General features: G+C 45.7%; 1 protein-coding gene across 3 annotated transcripts in view; it reads left to right on the top strand.

Annotated features, from left to right (window-relative positions):
• The window catches only part of CCDC115 (coiled-coil domain containing 115), a 28,512-nt gene extending 15,283 nt beyond the window's left edge, over positions 1 to 13,229 (top strand). For 2 of the 3 annotated variants that reach the window (XM_069209527.1, XM_069209528.1), the window contains exons 3-6: positions 10 to 113; positions 927 to 1,069; positions 8,263 to 8,466; positions 9,354 to 13,229. In XM_069209527.1, the coding sequence (XP_069065628.1) occupies positions 10 to 113; positions 927 to 1,069; positions 8,263 to 8,466; positions 9,354 to 9,466 (564 nt within the window). In that variant the 3' untranslated portion in view covers positions 9,467 to 13,229. The remainder of the gene's footprint in view (positions 1 to 9; positions 114 to 926; positions 1,070 to 8,262; positions 8,467 to 9,353) is intronic. The other variant, XM_069209529.1, reaches the window with a different exon arrangement.
• The last annotated feature ends 4,754 nt before the right edge of the window (positions 13,230 to 17,983 follow it).

Genomic DNA, 17,983 nt, shown 5'->3' with positions numbered 1-17,983 from the left:
CAACTGCAGGGCTGGTTTTCGCTTTCCCAGTCTCGCTACGCCATGGGGAACAAAGGTGTTTCATCATTACAGTATGGCAGCCAGATGGAGCCATTGGTTCGCGTTTCTGCCAGGTAAGACAAAGAAGAATGTTATTCCACCAGTTAGTGCACCAAAGTCTCCCTACTGTAAAGAAGTGGTGAATTACAGTGGCAAAACAACCAACATTAAATTGGTGGAACTGCAGTGAAACAGAGTGGAAGATGGTAAAGGAGGTACTGAAACTTTACTTTAATTAATGTATCTTAAAATACAGTACTCCATATGCTGAAACTTGGCTCTCATTGCCAGTTCAGAGGTCTGTTCCCAGTGCACTGGGTGGGGGTCTGTAGACAGTGAGAATCTTAGTTTAGTGATGTTGGCTCCTGTTTTATGTGTGAGATTGTGCTAAGCGAGGTACACAAGTGGTATTGAGCCTTATTTCAAGGCGTTTCTCTCTCCCGTATGGGTGCTATGACATCTTATTCCCCTAAATAAACCCCTGCTTTCTTATCTGCTTCCAACTAAGGATTGTCTCTGGGTTCCCCTTGGACCCATTCTGAAGCACTGCAAGGCCATCACTGCAGCAGCACCTAGCTCACAGGGTGTGCTTCCTATAAGGAGAGACTTGGGGGCTGACAGGGGCAATACAGAGGAGAGTCAGGAGAGGAAAGGGATGTGAGAAAGGTTAAGAGTGCTTCTAGTTTACTATTGTAGATAGAAAGCAAAGAAGGAAGATTTCCTTATAAAGGCACAGTTTCTAAAGAAAATCATTACCACTGTGTCCCGCTCAGTCTCTTTCATGGCATTGATTGGCACCTGACCTGCTTCCAGAGTGGTGTGTTTTTGATTTTCCTCTGAACATGTAAACTCATTAGTGGATGGTGCTCTGTAATGAAAGCGTTCAGCTTTTCTCTTTTTTCCCTGCTGGGCAGTGCTAGTGAGGATGGGAGCTGCCAGTTTCAAGTGGAGCGCATTACATCCACCAAGCAAGAGACTGCAGATGCGCCATACCTACCCATAGTGGAAGACATCGGCCCGAGAGATCAAGGTGAGTGAGGAGTAAGAATGTCTACTCTTCTATCTGTAAACAAATGAGAAAAAGCAAGAGAAGACTGCTAGCCTCAGAGGCCCTCTCTCTAGGCCTGATCACAGTACGTTTGTCATTTACTGTTGGTGCCACAGGGTTGCACTCCAGTTAGATGTCCAAGGTACTTCCTTCAAACATTTGTTTGACATAGAACTCACACCGAATAAACTTAGTGCCCTGGCTCTGCATTATCTTTAAAATAGTATTCCTTTATATGCATGTAGGAAACGTGGCGCAAGTGGTGCTGCAGAGCTCTTTTAAAGTCCAGATGACTACAAGGAACAGACTCTGAGGGGCTGATTCTTGTGCAGTTAGTAGAGGCACAGTGGGAGGCCAGGATAATTTAGAAGGTGTAACAGATGCAAATCTACCCCTAAAGAGCCTAGTGTTTGGCAAATCTTTTCAGGTATTTCCATACCTGGAGGTCATGGTGGCAGGCACCAAATGCCACCCCACCCATAAACTACGCCGAACCAGTGCCCTCATAAAACTGGCTCTTGTTCTTCACCCTGGTCATTGAACTGCACAGTAGCATATGTGCCACGTAGGCAAGGGTCAGGAGTTTTTTTGTCCATGTGGGGTTACCAGTTCATCAGAACTCTTCCAACTCCAGTTGTCTCCCAAACCTGTAGGGTAGCACGATTTTTGGGAAGTTACAAAATGTTTTGGGTAGCCATGACATTTCTCCAAGAGGTCTGTTGGCAGGAGGGCGGTCATTATTTTTGTTTTACACCATTACGATATAATACGAAGATCTGTTAGATCAGTAAAGCCCATACAGTCATTTTTTGGGGACGCTGTGCCACCTAGTGGATGGGTCTTCATATGGGCTTTATTCCCCATAAAAATCCATTCATAGTGCTCAAAATTAGAGTTTCAGTTTGAAGCGTTTTAAAAAATATATAAAATCTTGGCCAGCATTGTTATTTTACAGTTTCTGTCCTGTCATGAAAGTGTCCTTTAGGTCCACCCTTGCAAGTCTTTTTTTCAGCGATGAATGCAGTGTTGATAGTTTGTTATAAAAAAAAGTCCTCCATCCCCTATGTGATATGGACCCAAAGCTAGTTCATATATTCCAATCAAAAGGAAGCTGAGAGTATGTTCACTCTAGCTTGCAGTAATGTTACATTCAGTGATTTTTTTAAACATGTTTTTGGATGACCCAAAGAGGGGTGTAAGTAACACCTCTTGTTTAGTCTTTCTGACTAAGATGTCTTCAGCAATAATTGTTCGCTTCTATCATCTGAGCTGAGGAAACTGAGACTGCGAACACCCATGCTTGTAAGTGTTGATTAAAGTCCATGTGGTGTAAGGTTAGTGTCTGGAAGAACCAATTGAGTTTCATATGCTTTAGCATTATGGAGTATCGTTGACTATTGCTTCTTATCTCCCACATGGAACATTTTCTTGGCATTCCCACCACCCAGTCTGTAGCAAATAAAGCCCATCTTTCTTGATGTCATCAAGGGGTCTAGTCTGGATGTCAGTATTTTAGTAAAGATGACTTCTCGTCAGAAGGGAGGAGGTTCGATGAGTCACACTTACTGTGGGATCCCGTCTTGGTACAGAACGGCCAAGATCACCTCCTCTGTCATTGACTGAATAACAGTCATTTAGCCTTTGGTGTGGTCTAACAAAGCAGCAAGCTTGTAATAGCTATGTTGCAATATTTTCTAAATAATTGTAGAAGAATTTCAAAGAACTGTCAAGCTATGTGCGCCTGATGCTTTTGCATTTTTAGGGTTTGCAGGGTCTATAGGATTTTATGTTTTATGGGGCTTGCAGGCTGTCACTGTCTGTTCATCCTATGATTGAGGCAGATGTGCATTGCATATGTATACCTCCTCCAGTTCATGGAAAGATGATAATTCCAGTGATGTACTTGCTACAAAGGTTGAAATGAGGCCAGTTTTTGATTTTTATCACAGGAAATAGCCCCATCCTGTTCCTTAATTTCAGAGACTCAATCAATCTGTAGATTTGTAGAGTGCTACTGGTCACCCGTGAGGGTATCCAGCTGCTGACAGAGTCCAGTGTACTAGATGAATAGCCAGGTCTTCTGTGACGTTTGCAACTCTGAAAGAGATGGGGAGGTCAGTGGATGAAAGGGTAGCTTGCTCAATGTCTTCGCTGCTAGGCAGCAGAAGGTGAGGTTCAGAGAAAGGGGAGCAGAGGTGTCCGGTGGGCTGATGGATATTCAGGTGATGGTTCATGTAGGCGGGTCCACAGTTGTGTAGGGCCTTGTATGCATGATCCAGAAGCTTGAACTGTCATCTTTTCTGTACAGGGAGGCAGTGGCGTTCCCTGAGGTACGGGTTGATGTGGGTTTGTCTAGGAAGAGCCAGGAGGCAGTGGCGTTCCCTGAGGTACGGGTTGATGTGGGTTTGTCTAGGAAGACCAGGATGTGTCTGGCTGCAGCTTTTTCTATGGTCTGTAGTCGTCGGAGAAGGTGAGCTGTGAACCCTGGGTAGAAAGTGTTGCCGCAGTCCAGTGTGCTGGAGATGAAGGTCGGGGGTGGGTGCGTCTGAAACATTGGGGTAGCCATATGAATAGCTTACGAAGCATGTGGCGGATGAATAAGCAGAAGGAGACAAAGTTAACCTGAATTTTCACTGTTAGCTTGTTGTCCAAAATGATGCCTTGGTTCCTAGAGTGGTCAGTGGGGTTAGGAGTAGGTCATTTCTGAGGGCTACCAGGATGCATCCCATGGGGAGATTTTGTTTCCGAAACCCAGTACCTCTGTCTTGTCCGTGTCAAGCTTCAGGCAGTTGTCCGTCATCCAGTTGGCGATGTCTTTCATGCAGTTGTGGAAGATGGTTTGTTGGTGTCTGTGGAGAGGGAAAGGATGAGTTGTGTGAGTAGTCAGCATAGGATATGATGTTGAGGCTGTGGGTTTTGGCAATCCTGGCCAGAGGCAGCTTCTTAAAGTGTTGAAGAGGGTGGGGCTGATTGAGGATCCTTGGGGTACTCCACAGATGATTTCCTTGGGTTCTAAGGTGAAGGGGGGAAAGCAGTCTTTTTGTGTTCTTCCGGTGAGGAAAGAGGCGAAACATCTGAGGGTGGCTCCTTGGATGCCTATGTTGTACAGCCTTATGATCAGTGTGTGGTGGGAGACCGTATTAAAGGCTGCCAAGAGGTCTAGGAGGAACATAACTGCAGTCTCTCCTCGGTCGAATAGGGCTCGTTTGTCATCGGTAGCTACGATGAGGGCTGTCTCTGTGCTGTGGTTGCTGTGGAATCCAGATTGGGAGGAGTCAAGTAGATGATTCTGTTTCACATGTTAGGAAAGTTGTTGGTTGTCGGCTTTTTCTAATACTTTGGCCAGGAACTGGAGCAGGGAGTTTGGTCGGTAGTTGTTAAGTTTGCTGGGGCCTGACAATGATTTCTTTAGTACGGCGTAGACTTGTGTGTATTTCCAGTCCTCGAGGATGGTGGCTGTGGCAATTGAGGTGTTGAACAAGGTGGTGAGAACGTGGCTGATTCTGGCTTTACCTAGATTGAAGATGTGGTGAGGGCAGGGGGTCGGTTGGGGCTCCTGAGTGGACTGAGTTCATGATGGAGGTGATGTTGTGTGGGGCGAGCTGGCTCCATTCGGTTAGTCACATGGCTGTGGTGGTAGCAGGAGCGGGGTCATTTTGTCACTTGAAGAAATCAGTGGACTTGGGCTGAGGTTTGGAGTTTCTGTAAATGTTGGCGATCTTGTTGTGGAAGAAGTTTGCAAGGTTGTCGGACAGTTCCTGTGAGGGGGTAATGTTTGTTGCAACTGAGGGATTGCAGAATTCTCTGATGATGTTGAAGAGTTCTTTGCTGTTATTGCAGCTTGATTTGATGTGTGAGGCTCTGGGCGTAGCTTCTGGGGGTCGGTGTTTGGGGTGCTACCACCCTCTAGTAAATTAATTTTCTTATAAATAGTTGGGTACACATGCTTTCTGTCGGGTATAGTGAGATGTCTGTTGGATTTTACCAGGAGTTTTTACACACACAGACAAAAATGCACACATGCTTTCTCCCTCTCTGTTTTGAAAGTCGTCAAAAATATTGGTTATTTTACAAGATATTATATCTGTCTTAGGACTGCTAGATATTTTCTTTCTTAGTACCCCTACCAATCTGTATTTCTCCTCCCCCTTTCCACTGTCCCTTAGGCTCCTCTCACGAACCCTGCTTGTCATAGAATGTATTTAGACATTATATGTTAGCCTGGTTGTCGGAAAGTATGAAGCTCACACCCCCCAGTCTTACTGATCAAGCTACACCCCTGGTGAGACTAAGGCCTTCAGACAATCTTGTTGCGCATGCCTTTTTGGTGGACCTTCTGTAGGTGCTGTTGCTGACAGGAGCAACACTGTTGGCGCAGTTGGTGTTCCAATTGTTGACGTTTCTGATCCAGTTTGTTGGTGGAGAAGGGGTGAGTGGTAGCACGCTATTCCGGGACCCAGAGGATTACTGGTGGATTAGAATAGGGAAATAATATAAGATGTTAATTTGAGCGGTGGGCATGTGCGTTAGTTATTTTGATTGCATTGAAAGAAGTAGGGCAAGAGGTGGTGAAATATACTATTTATTGCTGTTGTTGAAGATGAAAAGGGGATCATAACAAACTTGTTTTCCCTTTTTGCGAGTCTACACACTCAACATTAGCAATTAATAGTGTATTACACTCTGTGAGCCGTATACATATTTATATAGAGAAGATGTGATTGGGAATTACCAAATTATGTGGCAGGGTTGACTAAATTATGTGGCAAGAAAAGGCTAAGTATATGGCACATTTTGTAGTAATATCACTTCATTATTTTATCATTTTTAGGTTGCGCATAGCAGTGCGCAAGCGCTGCTTTTCTGTCATATTGGTATGTATCTGGTCTTTTAACCACACCCACCGCACGCCCATCACTTTCACTCGTTCATGGGCTTGCCTTTCAAAAATCCTTTGCTATCATTGGTAAATGCTTTACGTTTTGTCCCTCCTTGGGGTGGTTTTTATTACCTCCTTGGCCATCGACCCTGTTACATGGATAATTGCACTTTTGCCGATAACTCTGACTGCAAGCAAACTTCTTTTTCCTTTTGTGTCTCTCCTTCACCCACACGCTCATGGCGGCAGTGGTGCATTGAATCGGCTTGTTTATGTCAACTGTTCTGCTTTTTATTTTCAATTTGTGTGGCATGAAAAGTCCAGTTAGGAATTTACAACGCTAATAGCTCTAACTCGAGCAAACGCGAGACCCATTGCATTGCAAATGCTTGTTACAAATGTTAACACTGACTGGTCAAAAAGTTCAACCGACTTGTATCAGTTGAACACCCAGAAATAGCAATAAGTAGCTGAAAGGCGGCCAGTGAAATTTTGCAAAGGGACTTCCACTGTACAGCAATATGTGCCGACTCATTTTTAGTAATTTTTTATAGAGATTTTTTTTGGGGAGTTTGCAAACTATGCAGCAAATGATGGATTGCTTGACAAATGTGGTAAACTCATAATTGTGCAGAAAACGATGTAGCCATATAAACACATAATTGTAGTGTCCCTGATAATAGGTAACTGTTTGATATGGTCCAATACTGCCATCTCGGGGGGGTGTTCTCATGACAAGACCAGGGCTGTGTAAATGTCACCAGAACCCTGACTTCGAGTGTAAGACCATATTACACATTCTACCCGCCATGCATTTTTGTATTACATGCTTATTTTGGAGTAGTTAGTTTGAAAAGACTGTTTTGTTCAAAAGGCATCTAAAGGGGGCGGGGATTGAAATTATAATGTTTAGAGTTTGTTGTAATGAATAAATTGGAGAAGTTTTGTGGTTGAAATATGGATTTCATCATATTGACAAAGGAAACTTAAAATATTTTACATATTTCATGGTTCCTTGTAAAATATGGAGTTTTATAAATCTGCGTGTGGGGGCAGTAAGAATAGTTACACGTGTAGTATATGATCAAAGAAAAAAAATTACGTTGAAAAGGAGTTGAAGTTGATGGATATGGTACAGGGATTTTGCAATAAAAACTAAAAGGCCAAGTTAAGATGCTACTTTAACTCCGCTGTACATGTGAGTCAACCTGAACTCCAAACCCTGAAAGTATTCCCGTAAGTTTGAAGTAAGATGGGTTTTAGAGCGCAATTGACTGTTTGGAAGTGCTTTGAGGGGTCTATGATGGTTTCATTACGTTGTTGGACTTGGTAAACAGTGGTTGTGAAAGGTATTATAGTTTCTGTTGGTGTATGATGGTTGTTATGTTGGTGTAAGTTGATGGGTGTGTGGGCATTTTATGGTGGGTGAATGATCGTATGTTAGTGGAGTGGTGTAGACATCTGAACAGGACGGTCTGCCAGTCTCTGCGGGGGACTTGTGTGCATATGCTGGTGGTTGTTCCGACAAATGTGGTTGGTTATGTATGATGTTTGAATATGTCTGATAGTTGATGTTTTGTTGTATGCATTGATGGTGCGTGATGATTGGTGTACGGTAGGGGTCACAGTTAATATTGACTTGTTATAGAAGGATGCAAGCAGCACTTTTATTTTTTTTAACTTTCATTCTTTATGGCAAAGTCAAACTTACCATATTAGTCAAACTTGGTTCTGTTTAAAATGTAGCTTTTTCTGTGAAATTGTTTGCTTTAATCTTTCAAAATAAGATATGTAACTGTTATTGGTTTAATGGTCTTATGAACAGTGTTTTCTGGAAATTAAATGTTGTAACCTTAGGTTTTAATTTATGTGTGAGATGTAATACTAAATGTTTATTTAGTACAAAAATTTGCAAACGTCTAATGTTCAAATTGCATTTTAGATGATACCTTGGTATCTCTTGTAAATCTAAGCCCATGTTCTTGGTGGATTGGCGGAGGAGGACATAACTCTTTCTGGTTTACATTCTTATTCTACAAAGGCATTGGATGAGACTTTGGCAATGTGGATATTGTGTGGAGCCCAGTTCTTCATTCAGGCTGTTGTAAAGCGAGGTTCTCAGAGGAAGTAGTTGAGGCTCCTATGATGCCAGTGTGCAGCCACAAAGAGTTCTCCGAAATCGTATAAACAAACAGCAGCTTGTTGAGAGACTGCAAATTCATGGATGTGATATAGTCACAGTTCTTATACCTTTTGAGCTTCTTACCCCCTCACCAACTCTTTTCTGTTGCTTCAGTTCTCCGGAAGCGCAAGGGCCCTGTAAAGACAGAGGAGCCAACATCCCCTGAAAAGCTGCCCGTCGATGAAGCTGAACCCTCCATGCCTGGAAAGGCACAGGGAATCAAAGAGGCAGAACGGGTGGCTTCACAAGACCCTCTCAAGTGGTTTGGAATCCTCGTCCCACAGAGCTTAAGGCGGGCACAAAACAGCTTTAAACAAGGTAAAAACAAGACCAGTGGGGGGCGCGGGCAGGGAATAGCTATAGGCTTATACCTGAGCCTGGCTACCATTCGAAATGTACAGTGTCACTAGAAGCACTGAAGACGCATGCCTGAGTGCTGAGCCAATCCTTCACTCAGTGAGCAGTCTCTCCGTTCACATAGGCTCAAGATTCATCAAGCAGGACTACCCCGTACGTTTAAAGATCACACAGACCAAGACATCAGATGGGAGAGCTATCCAGAAGGTTACACGAGTCAAACTCTCTGACTCTAGACAGCCATTCCTCAGGTTATAGTCTTGTGTACATCCTGGCTTCTGACTGCAGCCCTGGTCGCTATGATCTCAGAACTTATGACCTTAGGACTCCTAGGCTTCAGACAGGAGAGCTATGCCTCATGATTGGCCGATCATAAGGCTTGCGCATTAGACTGTAGCGTTGTCTCTCCAGATGCACATTTGTAGAGACGCAGAGACAACATTCACTCTGCATATATAATCATACACACTTGTACGTTAGCTATCACTCAAGGTACACAGCTCATACAGGCTCTTGCTTCAGAAAGCTATTCCTCAGTTTGTACACATCATATAGTTTTAGGCTTTAGACTGCAAATCTATTCACCCAGTTCTCTAGCTGTTATGGGACCCCTGTTTCATAGCATAGTTATCCCTCCGATTACTGTCCCTTCCGTAGAATGTTGTCAAATACAGCCGACAAGACGTTTAGACTTCTCTAACTGTATGCACGTTAGAAGAGGCTGCCTGGAGTTGAATTCCTGTTGAAGAATGTAAGATTATGTGGGGTAGAGGACCATTCTACTGCTTCTTGTCAGCAATGCCCAGACTTTCATGGTGTTTAATTTCTCCCTTTTGTTTAATCTGCAGGACTAGATCTGGCTGTGGAGGTGGCAGAGTTACAGAGCAGCATTGAAACCACAAGGATACAGTACAGGACTCTCTTGGCGAAGAAACAACTCCTCCTCATCCAAGGCAATTAGAAGAACTCTCATACACATGAAAAGCAGTGATCCTAAGACAATCGTGCTTTTCTTCCACCATTGACCATCCTACTGATGGTCACTGAATGAGGAAGTTGTTCTGTAAAGCAATCCTTCACAGTGCGTGAGTGTTGAGGAAGAGTTATTCAGAAGACGATTCAAAACATTTGCTTTGTGTTGTTTGTTTTGTGGGTGACACGGTGTCATCCGCCAGGGAACTCCCTCGCTGAAAATAAGATGACCCAGAAGTGTCCACTTGCAACTAGACGGGCTGGGGCTGCGTTATTGAGTGAAAGACCATAGAGTGACAGTCTTTGTTGAAGATAGTAAATGAAGATTGTGCCTAAGTAACAGATGGAGATGTATTGCCAAACTCTGACACCACCGATTTAATGAACATTACTGGGTCTTAAATCCTTGGAGCAATCTTTCCCCCCAAATTAAGTACACTCACCTTCGGGCATTTTCTTCTTGAAATGTGAGTGAAGCATATTTTGCTTTTGATTAAAGATCTAGGGCATGATTACAACCCTGGTGGATGGAATACCCCGTCAGAAACATGACGGAAATCCCGTCTGCCGTATTACAAGTTCCATTATATTCTATGGAACATGTAAAACTGCGGGCGGGATATCCGTCACGTTTGTGATGGAGTATCTGATCCACCAAGTTCCTAATCAGGCCCTTGGTGTTCTTTGTTATTCTGCTATTGTCTGGCAGCTGCTGGGCTTTCAGCACATTCCACTTGCAGTGTCTAGTCTACAAAAAAGTCTTAAAGGTTTTTTGTGTTTTATACTCAATCATCAATCACTTCACTTCCAGATGTTATTGGCAAAATAGGACCAATCTGTGGGGGAAAATCCTTTTCAAATCTCTTCCAGGCTCCTTATTGGAAACATAAGAATTGCCAATCTGTGGCGAACCAGTCTCTGGGCAATTGTGCAGAGTCTGACACATGACTAACTAACGAAGCTCTGCCAGGTTGTTAAATGCCTCCGAAGGGTTCCTGCTGTTGTACTGTGGTATTTGAGCTGATTTAATGTACGTTTTCTGCAGCTGTCACATTCTCCTGAGTTGCTGTCCTATGCTCGCCATACTGCTGTCATGTTTTCTTCCTGCTACTGCTACAAATTCTTTCTGCTGCTGTTGAGCTCCTCTCAGCTCTTCCCTTCAAGACAAGGCACTGGAAGTGCGCAGTGGTGCGGGACTGCATGGCAGCATCAGGGCCAGGCACAGGTGCCTGAAGTGGATCAAATGATGTTTGTATATTAAATACTTGCACAAAAATAAACTGTATTATGGCTGGGCTGTAATATTCTCCTTGGACCCTAATGCGATAAAATGCACCAAATGGATCTTGAGTTACTAGGGCAACATACTGCTAATGGCCTTCTTAAATTGCTGCGGCCTCAATCCGTGAGAACCCGTCTTCCCCACTGACTGCTGAACGTAAGGTCAAAACACAACTAAACGAGCTGTTCAAAAAAGTGGGAGACCTATTTGGGAAGAATGCATTCATCCTAATATAGAATTTTAAAGACCAGACTGAAGCAAGCACACTATATGTCATTCTATACTTTGACTAGGCGCAACAACACAATCAGTGTTCCCGGAGTACTACCATCAGTAACACCACTAACGTACGCCCTCTACATTACCAGCAAAATAAAACTGGTTACTCGCATATGCAACCTTATACAGGTGAAAAGCAAGGAGAAGGAAAGGCCTCTTGGGAGAAGGAATGGCAGGCCCCTGACTGACCAGGAATGATCATTCACTTGTTCACTTAGCAAAGAAGTCTCCATCAATGGCAGACACTGCTTGTTCCATCTTAGGTTTATACACAGAATATACCATACACCACAAGGCTTATACCAGATGGGGTTTAGGTACAATCCTACATGTTACAAATGATGCTCTCTTTCTACATTGCCCTGGACATGTAGATAATACAGACATTATTGACAAGGGTGTTACAAGAATTATCCAAACACTCCAATACAAATAGCTATTCTGATAACTCTGCAAGGCTACGCAAGGCTTCCCTCGTGTTGTTCATAAAGTGGTCGCTTTACTGCTACTATTAGCAAAAAGACAAGTGACAATTTAATGGGGAAAAGATCGTCCTCCAACCTCACATAGATCGATTAAAGACCTAATATACAGCAATGAAAACTCAGAACTATCCTTCTTTGCAGCCACATGCAGAGATATTCGTGCTCACTACAAACATACCTATGTGACCTTATCACAGCTCTAGGAACATTCTGATTAGGGCCTCTTAACATTGGTTGAGTGCACAACACGTTAGGCGGAAACAGATATGGGGAGATACTCCAGAAATACATGGACTATTATTAATTCAAGAAGGTTGATTAAATAGGTCCTATGATGGTGTCGTACCAGATGATGGGGGTTACATACAACACTATCAGGTTGGGAGATGTGATGAGTTTATCTGAATCTGGGAAAACAGTTTGTGGACAAAGTGTCGGTGGTGTGGTGAAATCCACTAAACATTCCTGTGTTTTACATATAACTAAACTGATAAACTAATTACTTGAAAGATCAAAGTAAGGGAAAGTCAAAATAAATAAAACCTGCTACTGCTGTGCCATCTGATAAGATCACTTTCTAGCTTCTGTCGCAACAAAGTTCATCGCATGTCTCCAAATTCACTGCAATTGGAAGTGAGCTTTTAAAATATCATCTGGTGCAAGCACTGTAACCCGTGTTTAGCTGGCTAGTACCAGCTCGTTAAAGCGCACAAGTGAGTAGGCCACAATACCTCAAGGATGCATTTTCTCATTTACAATATACAGCTAGTTTTTAGTGCTCAGTGCTGATAGCCTATCTGTGCGACTGTACTTTTTATTTCTCTACAGACTTGGAAGTGTTGATTATTTACAGGTTGATTATTTCTGCAGTACCGTAATTTGATTTCCATGGTTCCAGTTTATGTGTTTTAAATTAGCCTTATTAGGTTCTGCATTAATGAATTTCTCAAACTTCTGACTGTTTTAAAAAGCTTAATTGCCAGTTTATAGTGCGATCTTAATTGTATGTGCTTCATACGAAGGATAAATGGCTTGGATGTCTTATTTCCATTCTGTGCCAGCGTCCCTGCTCTTCCCTCAGGTGTGCATTTATATTTATCTGCTCTTTAAGCCAGTGGTTCCCAACCTGTGGTCCGCGGACCCCCAGGGGTCCGTGACACATTCCCAGGGTGTCCGCAGGCCTGGGCGGCAGGATGGCACTTCTCCTGCTGGGGCCTCTGACAAACACGTGCGTGTGTGTTTTATATTTATAACTTCCTTTGTTGGCAGTTTTAAAAGCACTGCAACATTCCTTGTACATCCAGCAGCTTTACAACAAAAATAAAAGCGTGAAGATAACTTAGTGATTAATGTACCTGCTGGAGAGAGATGGGAGTTTTGTGCCCTGGCAGTTTTGACTCAAAGGTAGCACAGATGGTTAAAATGCCTGCTGCAAAGAATGTGTATTATGCATAGAACAGCATTTTATATGCATAGCACAGTGGGTTTTTGTTTTTGTCACAGATTATTTTGTTACAGTGCAATGCATAAGTTACAATTGTAATCTAGCACAGTAAGCTATCAACTGCCATTAAAAAGCTCCAGGCAAACTGCATGGCACAAATTAGAAAGTTGTTTTTTTCTCAGTCTTTCATTTTCTTCATGCTACTAAAAAAGGTTTCCTTGCATAGAAATACTTTCTTATTATTAAAGTCAATGCTAACCACTGCGTTGTGTTATGATTCCTGAGTTTGTGCTTCTCCAGACCAAGCCCTCTTAGAAAACGCCTACCAGTGTGGATGACATGTGAATTCTACACCTTGTAGTACCCTGTAAAGTGCTCAGACACCCTACACTGGTATGACAGGTGCTATAAAACAAATGAATTATATGTGACAGAGAGGCTAGGGAGGGATGAGAGGCCCTCGTGGTTTTACTTCCTTTCCCCACCACATATTTATGTCAAAAAGCTTTCTCAGATCTTGGGTACCTAAAAAATAAAAACAGAAATTGCTTTGAAAATATAGAATCTGACCTGAGGATTCAACTTTCTTAAATAAAACCGAACATTGAAAAGTTAGTCGCCAAGATGCAGCGCCAACCTTCCCATTAAAATTTAAAAATGTTTGCACATGTTTTCAATATATAAAGATTATGGCCCTCATTATGAACACGGCGGGGGCTGGCGGTCTAAACACACACTGCCAGCCCGTCGAGGACCCCGCCGGCCTAATAAAGAGCATTCTGCTGGGCCAGCAGGTGAAAACAATGTTTCTGCCAGCCGGCCCAGCGGAATGCTGGGCCTGGACATTGCCAACGGGTCCACATGGAGCCGGCGGCAATGTAGCAGTGCGGTGGGTGCAGCAGCACCCGTTACGGATGTCACTGCCCGTAAATCAGGTAGTGACATGCGCGAAGGGGCTGTGCACGGGGGCCCCTGCACTGCCCATGCCAAGTGCATGGGCAGTGCCGAGGCCCTCAGGGGGGCCCGAGGCACCCTTCTGCCAGCCTTTCCCTGGCGGGGTAAACCACCAGGGAAAGGCTGGTGGAAGTTGCCTCATTATCCGGGGGCCAGTGCTGCCCTGTCGGATATGTAACTCCACCATCGCCAGGCTGCCTGGCGGTGGAAGCCTGGCAGTGGTGGAGTTATGCCAGTGGCGGTTTTGCCACAAAAATTATATGGCGGTCCAGACCGCCATGTTCATAATGACCGCGTATATCTTTACTTATTGGAGTATTTGTTTAGTGTGTACTTGTTTGTGTATTTTTTGTGAATTACTGTTTTAATGTTTGAAATTCAAATTGTACAAATTGCTTGGGGGTCCCCAGCTTCCAATAATGGTTCAGTGGGGGTCCTCAGGAGTCAAAAGGTTGGGAACCACTGACCTACGGGGTTCAAAGTTGGGTACAAGGTAGCCCACCGTTGGGGGTTCAGGGCAACCCCAAAGGTACCACACCAGCAGCTCAAGGCCGGTCAGGTGCAGAGGTCAAAGTGGTGCCCAAAACACATAGGCTTCAATGGAGAAGGGGCTGCCCCGGTTGCAGTCTGCCAGCAGGTAAGTACCCGTGTCTTCGGAGGGCAGACCAGGGTTTTTTTTTTAGGGCACCGGGGGGGGGGACACAAGTCAACACAAAAAGTACACCCTCAGCGGCACGGGGCGGCCGGGTGCAGTGTGCAAACAGGCGTCGGGTTCGCAATAGGTTTCAATGGGAGACCAAGGGGTCTCTTCAGCGATGCAGGCAAGGGGGGGGCTCCTCGGGGTAGCCACCACCTGGGCAAGGGAGAGGGCCACCTGGGGGTCGCTCCTGCACTGGAGGTCGGATCCTTCAGGTCCTTGGGGCTGCGGGTGCAGTGTCTTTACCAGGCGTCAGGTCTTTGACGCAGGCAGTCGCGGTCAGGGGGAGCCTCGGGATTCCCTCTGCAGGCGTTGCTGTGGGGGCTCAGGGGGGTCAACTCTGGCTACTCACGGTCTCGTAGTCGCCGGGGAGTCCTCCCTGTGGTGTTTGTTCTCCACAAGTCGAGCCGGGGGCGTCGGGTGCAGAGTGCAAAGTCTCACGCTTCTGGCGGGAAACGTGTGTTGTTTCAAAGTTGCTTCTTTGTTGCAAAGTTGCAGTCTTTGTGGAGCAGAGCCGCTGTCCTCGGGAGTTCTTGGTCCTTCTAGATGCAGGGTAGTCCTCTGAGGCTTCAGTGGTCGCTGGACCCTGTGGAACGCGTCGCTGGAGCAGTGTCTTTAGAAGTGGGGAGACAGGCCGGTAGAGCTGGGGCCAAAGCAGTTGGTGTCTCCGTTTGCAGGTTTTTCAGCTCAGCAGTCCTTCTTCGTCTTAGGTTGCAGGAATCTATCTTGCTGTGTTCTGGGAGCCCCTAAATACTCGATTTAGGGGTGTGTTTAGGTCTGGGGGGTTAGTAGCCAGTGGCTACACCCTCTTTGTGCCTCCTCCCTGAGGGGAGGGGGGCACATCCCTATCCCTATTGGGGGAATCCTCCATCTGCCAGATGAAGGATTTCTAAAAGTCAGTCACCTCAGCTCAGGACACCTTAGGGGCTGTCCTGACTGGCCAGTGACTCCTCCTTGTTTTTCTCATTATCTCCTCCGGCCTTGCCGCCAAAAGTGGGTCCGTGGCCGGAGGGGGCGGGCAACTCCACTAGCTGGAGTGCCCTGGGGTGCTGTAACAAAGGGGGTGAGCCTTTGAGGCTCACCGCCAGGTGTTACAGTTCCTACAGGGGGAGGTGAGAAGCACCTCCACCTAGTACAGGCTTTGTTACTAGCCACAGAGTGACAAAGGCACTCTCCCCATGTGGCCAGCAACATGTCTGGTGTGTGGCAGGCTGCTAAAACTAGTCAGCCCACACTGGTAGTCGGTTAAGGTTTCAGGGGGCACCTCTAAGGTGCCCTCTGGGGTGTATGTTACAATAAAGTGTACACTGGCATCAGTGTGCATTTATTGTGCTGAGAAGTTTGATACCAAACTTCACAGTTTTCAGTGTAGCCATTATGGTGCTGTGGAGTTTGTGCATGACAGACTCCCAGACCATCTACTCTTATGGCTACCCTGCACTTACAATGTCTAAGGTTTTGCTTAGACACTGTAGGGGCATAGTGCTCATGCACTTATGCCCTCACCTACGGTATAGTGCACCCTGCCTTAGGGCTGTAAGGCCTGCTAGAGGGGTGTAAGGAAATGCCTCCTTGGCATGGTTGCCCCCTGACTTTTTGCCTTTGCTGATGCTATGTTTACAATTGAAAGTGTGCTGAGGCCTGCTAACCAGGCCCCAGCACCAGTGTTCTTTCCCTAACCTGTACTTTTGTATCCACAATTGGCAGACCCTGGCATCCAGATAAGTCCCTTGTAACTGGTACTTCTAGTACCAAGGGCCCTGATGCCAAGGAAGGTCTCTAAGGGCTGCAGCATGTCTTATGCCACCCTGGAGACCTCTCACTCAGCACAGACACACTGCTTGCCAGCTTGTGTGTGCTAGTGAGGACAAAACGAGTAAGTCGACATGGCACTCCCCTCAGGGTGCCATGCCAGCCTCTCACTGCCTATGCAGTATAGGTAAGACACCCCTTGTAAAGAAATGGCTCCCTGTTGCAGTTACCCCCCACTTTTTGCCTGATACTGATGCTGACTTGACTGAGAAGAGTGCTGGGACCCTGCTAACCAGGCCCCAGCACCAGTGTTCCTTCACCTAAAATGTACCATTGTATCCACAATTGGCACACCCTGGCATTCAGATAAGTCCCTTGTAACTGGTACTTCTAGTACCAAGGGCCCTGATGCCAAGGAAGGTCTCTAAGGGCTGCAGCATGTCTTATGCCACCCTAGAGACCCCTCACTCAGCACAGACACACTGCTTACAAGCCTGTGTGTGCTGGTGAGAACAAAATGAGTAAGTCGACATGGCACTCCCCTCAGGGTGCCATGCCAGCCTCTCACTGCCTATGCAGTATAGGTAAGACACCCCTCTAGCAGGCCTTACAGCCCTAAGGCAGGGTGCACTATACCATAGGTGAGGGTACCAGTGCATGAGCATGGTACCCCTACAGTGTCTAAACAAAACCTTAGACATTGTAAGTGCAGGGTAGCCATAAGAGTATATGGTCTGGGAGTCTGTCAAACACGAACTCCACAGCACCATAATGGCTACACGGAAAACTGGGAAGTTTGGTATCAAACTTCTCAGCACAATAAATGCACGCTGATGCCAGTGTACATTTTGTTGTAAAATACACCACAGAGGGCACCTTAGAGGTGCCCCCTGAAACTTAACCAACTATCTGTGTAGGCTGACTGGTTCCAGCAGCCTGCCACACTAGAGACATGTTGCTGGCCCCATGGGGAGAGTGCCTTTGTCACTCTGAGGCCAGTAACAAAGCCTGCACTGGGTGGAGATGCTAACACCTCCCCCAGGCAGGAGCTGTGACACCTGGCGGTGAGCCTCAAAGGCTCACCCCTTTGTCACAGCCCAGCAGGGCACTCCAGCTTAGTGGAGTTGCCCGCCCCCTCCGGCCACGGCCCCCACTTTTGGCGGCAAGGCTGGAGGGAACAAAGAAAGCAACAAGGAGGAGTCACTGGCCAGTCAGGACAGCCCCTAAGGTGTCCTGAGCTGAAGTGACTCTAACTTTTAGAAATCCTCCATCTTGCAGATGGAGGATTCCCCCAATAGGGTTAGGACTGTGACCCCCTCCCCTTGGGAGGAGGCACAAAGAGGGTGTACCCACCCTCAGGGCTAGTAGCCATTGGCTACTAACCCCCCAGACCTAAACACGCCCTTAAATTTAGTATTTAAGGGCTACCCTGAACCCTAGAAAATTAGATTCCTGCAACTACAAGAAGAAGGACTGCCTAGCTGAAAACCCCTGCAGCGGAAGACCAGAAGACGACAACTGCCTTGGCTCCAGAAACTCACCGGCCTGTCTCCTGCCTTCCAAAGATCCTGCTCCAGCGACGCCTTCCAAAGGGACCAGCGACCTCGACATCC

This window comes from Pleurodeles waltl, chromosome 10 (genome assembly GCF_031143425.1).
Source record: "Pleurodeles waltl isolate 20211129_DDA chromosome 10, aPleWal1.hap1.20221129, whole genome shotgun sequence".
Taxonomy (NCBI): Eukaryota; Metazoa; Chordata; class Amphibia; order Caudata; family Salamandridae; genus Pleurodeles; species Pleurodeles waltl.
Note: the sequence above shows the minus strand (reverse complement) of the source record. Positions and strands in the feature narration are given on the sequence as shown.